Genomic DNA, 6,000 nt, shown 5'->3' on the forward strand with positions numbered 1-6,000 from the left:
CTAGACACTGGGGACACAACAGTGAAATACTCATGTCTGAAACATTTTTATTAGTTACATCACAAAGAGATCTGTATGCACTTATTTTTAACAAAAAAGAAAAATGTGTTTGGGGTTGTCTTGAATATTTATGCTTTGTAAAAAGCCCCGTTTCTTTATGAGTGATAGGCTTTATTATCTATGGTGTTCCAAAGGCTGGTTTTGGAATAGGTATCTGAGGCACTTTCTCCACTCTCTGCCAGGTTTTACCCCAAGAGCCTTTCCAAATATATTTAAGTGGTCTTGGAATTTGGTCACTTTTAGGTACGTTAATAGATATCGCACTTGCCTTTTAAGAACCACTCAATTTCGTCTTGTTAGTCTTTTAAATGTGACTTAAATGAAGTTATAGTCTCTCACAAAACCAACCTGAGATCATTACACTATTGAATTTCTCTTCCCTCAGTTTATATAGTCAAAAGAGTTCTACACATGACAAACTAGGGAGTATAGGGTTGCTGAGACTTTTCACTACGTTTATATACCTGAATTTTCTACCTGTTTCTAAAAAACACTTTCCACCTTGCTGAACCTTTTAGAAGGTCAACAGCTACTTTGAGAGCATTTATTTGTTTCAGTCTTTTCTGTGGCCTTTTCAAGTTTTGTTCCTCTGATTTCCTGGCAGTATACTTATTTCATGGGAAACATTCCTTTCAGAGAAGCACAAAGCTCTTCTAAAGGTCTCTTTGAAACTTCCTCATTCATGTTTGCTAGATTTCCTACAAGTTTAAAATTTTATTTCAGCTTTAAATATCCTATAGTCTGTTATACTTTATTTTAGAACACGTATATTTTCCAAAAGACATACACAGACATTTATTTTGTAACTTTTGTATTACCCTTGCTTTCTTCAGAGCTTACTTCTTACAAGTATTTCAAAGGACATATACCAGTTCTCATACAGTTTTAAATATTGTTTGCTCTCTGCATTTGTGAAGCATTTCTCTAATCTCTTGGGCTTCCCTTGTGACTCAGCTGGTAAAGAATCCGCCTGCAATGTGGGAGACCTGGGTTAGCTCCCTGGGTTGGGAAGATCCCCTGGAGAAGGGAAAGGCTACCCACTCCAGTATTCTGGCCTGGAGAATTCCATGGACTGTATAGGGGTCGCAAAGAGTCGGACATGACTGAGTGACTTTCCCTTTTCTCATCTCTAAACATGTGTGCATCACAGAACTCAATTACATCATGTTCACTATTAGAGATCTGAAACAACATAGCCTAAAAATTTGCTCCTTGAAGCAATTACACACAGTACAAAAGGCTTTTATAATACGGATGGTCTATAACACGTGTGTCCCCTGTCCCCGCCCACCCCCCGTCTATAAGGTCAACTCTTTACTCCTACTCATTCTACGGGAGGCTTTCTACTGCGGGATGTGAGGAAGTGCAGGTGGGCCAAAACTTGCAAGAATTCATGAGGTCTATGTATGTGCCTATACGAATGAGAAAGTTTACATTCATGTCAATTAAATGTGTCATCTACATAGAGAACGGACTTGTGGCTGCCAAGGGGCAGAGGGTGGGGAGGGATGGATTGGGAGTTTGGGATTAGCAAATGCAAACTATTACATATAGAATGGATAGACAATAAGGTCCTACTGTATAGCACAGGATATATTCAACATCCTGTGATAAACCATGGAAAAGAATGTGAAAAATAATGTATATATGTATTACTGAATCATTTTGCTGTAGAGTAGAAATTAACACAACATTTTAAGTCAACTATACTTCAATAGAATACATTTTAAAAATAAAAAATAAATGTGTCATTTGATTAAAGTGTTTTGCATGCCTGGAATCCAAATAGTAAACAGGATGGGTAATGTTGATAGGACAAACATTCCAAAACTAATACAAATACAGCAGTTATGCTTAAATGAAGGCAGCAGATGAAAATTTCCAAAATATCCATGTTCATATTTTTGCTGCAAAGTGAATGTAAACAGACTTTTAAAAGCCCAAAGTTTAGACAAACTATAAATTCTTTTAGGAAAACTGTGATGGACTCCATCATGAAGAGTTTCAAAGTGTTTTTTAGATGAAGCTTTTTGCTTCTCTAAAAAGGGTATTTTACAGAGAATAAGCATATTGCCTTAAGAGTAGAGAAATAAAACTTGAAAATAAAACCACTGAAAACATGTATAGTACTTCTACAGGCAACTTACTTAGCTGCTCCATGCCTCAGTTTACGCTTCTATATATCTGTGAATTAATGCCCTGAGTGGGTGCACAGAGGCACTCAATAAACGATAGGCCATCTCCTTTTTAGAAGTCAAGAAACAAGTATTATCACCTGTTTCCATTACCTTAAATTATGAGAAGATCTTGTAGCCCCTCGGTAAAGTTTCTTAGTATTAGGTGCTGCTCAGAGGACTAGGTTGGAAGAGATGAAGAGTGTTTCTACTGCTTTGAGCAAACAGAAGATTTTGACAGCTCCAGCCAAACTTGAGGGCTCCACCAGGAAGGAAATAGTGCTTCTGCCAACAGTGACTTTGGAACTCGAGTATGTTTTTCTCATTTTAGTTTAGTGGCAAAATAACTTGAGACTTACGCAACGAACGACTCAGCCGTCCAGTGGTATTCACACCGGGGTGGATGCCAATCTCACACCAGGGAAGTCTCCATAGCTGGACACTGGCAGCAGCTTCCTCTACCTCCCAGAGTGGGAACATGCCACTATCCAGCCACACTGGCCAAGGCTGCTGCCCAAGTTTTAATCGGAAACAAAAATCTTTTCTTTAGGAATGAGGTCGGTGCTTTTTTGATCTCTTGTTTGTTTGGGGAAAGTTAAATACTGGTGGAGAAAAGGCAGCCTGCTCAGAGGCAAGGCTAGTGGTTTCAGCTGGTGGGCATCTGTTTCCCAGTCCTTTCCTCTCCTCTCCTTTCTTCTCTATGATATAACCCCAGTCCACTACTCCTGCCTTTTTCTAAATGCTTTCTCTGCCAAGGCCTTGACTTCACTTTTTGGAAAGTGGTTACAAATAAATGGCGCTTGCAGCACTAGCTAGAGGTTCCTCCAGCTCAACAACAGCTGAAAGAAAAGAAAGCTGTCAGCACATGCACAAAGATAAGAAGATCTGCCACTGACGAGAGAGGAGGTAGGCAGGGAAACAGTGAAGGTGGTCAAAAGGTACAGCCCTCCAGTTCTAAAGGGATGTAATGTAGCAGAACAGTGGTGACAAGTAATAATAATATATTGTAGATCTGAACAATGCTACAGAGACTATATTCTTTAGCAATGTTCTAAATGCTAAGTGAGATGAGATCTAGTTCTCATCCCATCTCAAAGGGGAAAAAATTGTAACTATGTGAGGTGATGGATGTTAATTAGTAATAGGTATTTCCATCTATAATCATGTTACACACCTGAAACGAATCTGTCAATTATAGCTCAAAACAAAAACAACCATCCACTGAGTCCCCCCTCCGTGCCAGGCTCATCCGAGAGAACGCAGGCCGGGCAGCAAACCCCAAAGAAGTCCCAAACATAAGCATTTCTCTCACTCAGCCAGGCGGCCACGGAACCCCTGCGGGCATCTCTGGCCCCATGATCCGGGCCAGTGCCCAACAGGAAGCCCTGCAGGGGAACTTTCGCCAGTCTGCAGCCGCAAAAACAAGTCGGGCTCAAGACTGTCCAGTAACCTGGAGATGCAGCGAAACACCGTTTTGAATCCTGGCAGCTTCTTGGGCTCGACTGAGTTTAACGCTCTAGGAGTGAAACCAGAGTTGATGCTTCCTTCACTCACTCGTGAGGCCACCCGCTGACGGGCCTCCCCTTCGCTCAGGGCTTTAGAGAAAATTAGAGAAGATGAGACAAGAGGCCAATTCTCCCCACTCCATTCGCCCCCGCCCCACCACCGTTGCCTTCCTCTCCTAACCCGCAGTCTCAAAGCAAGTTCAACGACAGGCCTAGACTAAAGAGATCTCCGCGCCCCTGATTGCGCAGGGTTGGTGCCACAGAGGGTGCTTTTCGGGGGGCTCGCGGGCTGCCTGGCTGCACCGCGCTCCTGCATCTCCCCCCTGCTCCCAAGCTTGGTGGAGTCTGGTGTAGCGTCCCAGCCACTCGCAGTACAGTTAACCTAGCCGGGTCGGTTGACCCAGCTACGCGTCTTCCAGCGAACCCGAGTCTCGCGCGCCCCGCCCCACCGCCGCGACTCCCGCGCTCGCCCAAGTCCGCTCGGCCCGCGGCCCCCGGGCGCCGGACCAGCCACCTCCCTCTGCGCTGCCGACTCGGCTCCCTGGCCCCCGCTACTCCTTCACCCCTTCCCTCGCCCAGCCTCACTCGGTTGGAACTGGGTCGGGAACCTCGGCCCCTCCTCCCCCGCCGCCTCCCAGGAGGTGCCAGTACCGATGCCCAGGATGAAGACGAAGCCGGTGACCACGAGCACCGGGTGCCAGTTAAACTCGAGCGCGGTCCCGTCCCAGCCGAGCCCCTCTCGGTGGTGGAGGACCCAGATGAGGGTGAAGATCACAGACAGGAAGCCGACCAGCAGCGCCGACACCAGCAGCGCCAAGAAGCCCCTGTAGCCCTCCATGGCCATCAACGCCCCATACTCCGCGCGGTGGCGGCGAAGGAACTCGGCGAGGCGGCGGCCCCTGGGTACTGGCCTGCGGCGGGACGCGGCGTCGACTTTTAGGAGCTGTCTCCGCCCCGGGGAGGGGCTTTGTCGCGGGCCTGCCTGGGATGCGGGGCCTCTGGGCGGGGGCAGCTGGCCCTTAGCTCAGAAACTAGCCCCACCCTGGGGATCTCGTGGTCGGTGTCTGCGCTTGCCGAGAGCTCGAGTAACCGATCTGGTTAGTTGTTGAGAGCAAGAGTCCAGAAGTTTCCACACCCACCACTTTAACTTTTCCCGTGTCTCTTCCTTCTCTGAGAGGAGGCTGAGTAAGGCAGTGGTGTGCACAATCGGTTAACAGAAGAGAGGGGTCCGTCGGGTGGCTTTGTGTGTGTGATTTTGACTTACGAAGCCTCCTAAGCTGCAGACCTAGAGGACTGGCTGTCTTTGATGCCAAGGAGGAACCTGTGAGACAGTGTGTACCTGGTCTCATCTAGCAAGAAAACTACTGGCAGTGAGCACCTAACAGAGAAAGCAGACACCTCTTGGACTCTCGACTTCCCCATATGTGATAAAAATGCATCTTAAAAGTGCCACCTGTTCAAACGTATTTGGACGAAAGCCTCATCTTGGTGGCCTGAGCTTACTCACTCCCTGCCCTCTTTCCAACACTCAGTTCACCCTTCTCCACTGGACAAGAAAAGCGACAGAATTATCATTCCTGTTGAAGAAGGCAGGGCTGTGGCTGCAAGGTCTCCCAGAATGCATTTGGGAACCTTAACTTCTAGCTCCTCCTGTGGCTCATCTCCAAAGAATTAATTGTTTACCATATTGTCTTGTTGCCATTGTGAAAGCCCTTAGAATGTGTAGGAGGTATATGGGCGTGATTTTCGATGGAAAAGACAGGTTTTAGGCAAGGAAGTAGGAGTGTCACGTACTGGTAGTGGTCCAAGATTAAGGTCTAAGAGTTAGAGGCTACAGACTTCACTGCTGTCACTAGTTTTCCATTGATGGTAAAAAGAAAGGAAGAAAAAGAGAGTAAACAAATGGGAAAAAAAGGACCCCTAACCACAGTATGGGGCTTCACCCGTGGCTCAGTGGTAAGAATCTGCCAGCCAATGCAGGAGACGCAGGTTTGATCCCTGGGTGTGGAACATCCCCTGGAGAAGGACGTGGCAACCCATTCCAATATTCTTGCCTGGAAAACCCCATGGACAGAGGAGCCTGGTGGGCTGTAGTCCATGGAGTCATGAAAGAGTCAGATGTGACTTAACAACACCCACAGTGTAAGGCTCTCTATGGTCTGGCCCTGTTGTCCATGGCTTCTCTCCCAGTTCCTGACCACTTCCTACGCATGTCCCTGCCTCTAAAATTGCCCAACACCATTTCCACCGAGAAACCTTAC

The 6,000-nt window shown here is 46.7% G+C and overlaps 1 protein-coding gene across 1 annotated transcript in view; it reads right to left on the minus strand.

Moving 5' to 3' along the window:
* CYBRD1 (cytochrome b reductase 1) overlaps positions 1 to 4,659 on the minus strand; it is a 34,968-nt gene extending 30,309 nt beyond the window's left edge. The window contains exon 1 of the mRNA XM_019970959.2: positions 4,391 to 4,659. Coding sequence (XP_019826518.1) covers positions 4,391 to 4,583 — 193 coding nt within the window. The 5' untranslated portion in view covers positions 4,584 to 4,659. The remainder of the gene's footprint in view (positions 1 to 4,390) is intronic.
* Positions 4,660 to 6,000: the final 1,341 nt, after the last annotated feature.

Source organism: Bos indicus, chromosome 2, assembly GCF_029378745.1.
Source record: "Bos indicus isolate NIAB-ARS_2022 breed Sahiwal x Tharparkar chromosome 2, NIAB-ARS_B.indTharparkar_mat_pri_1.0, whole genome shotgun sequence".
Taxonomy (NCBI): Eukaryota; Metazoa; Chordata; class Mammalia; order Artiodactyla; family Bovidae; genus Bos; species Bos indicus.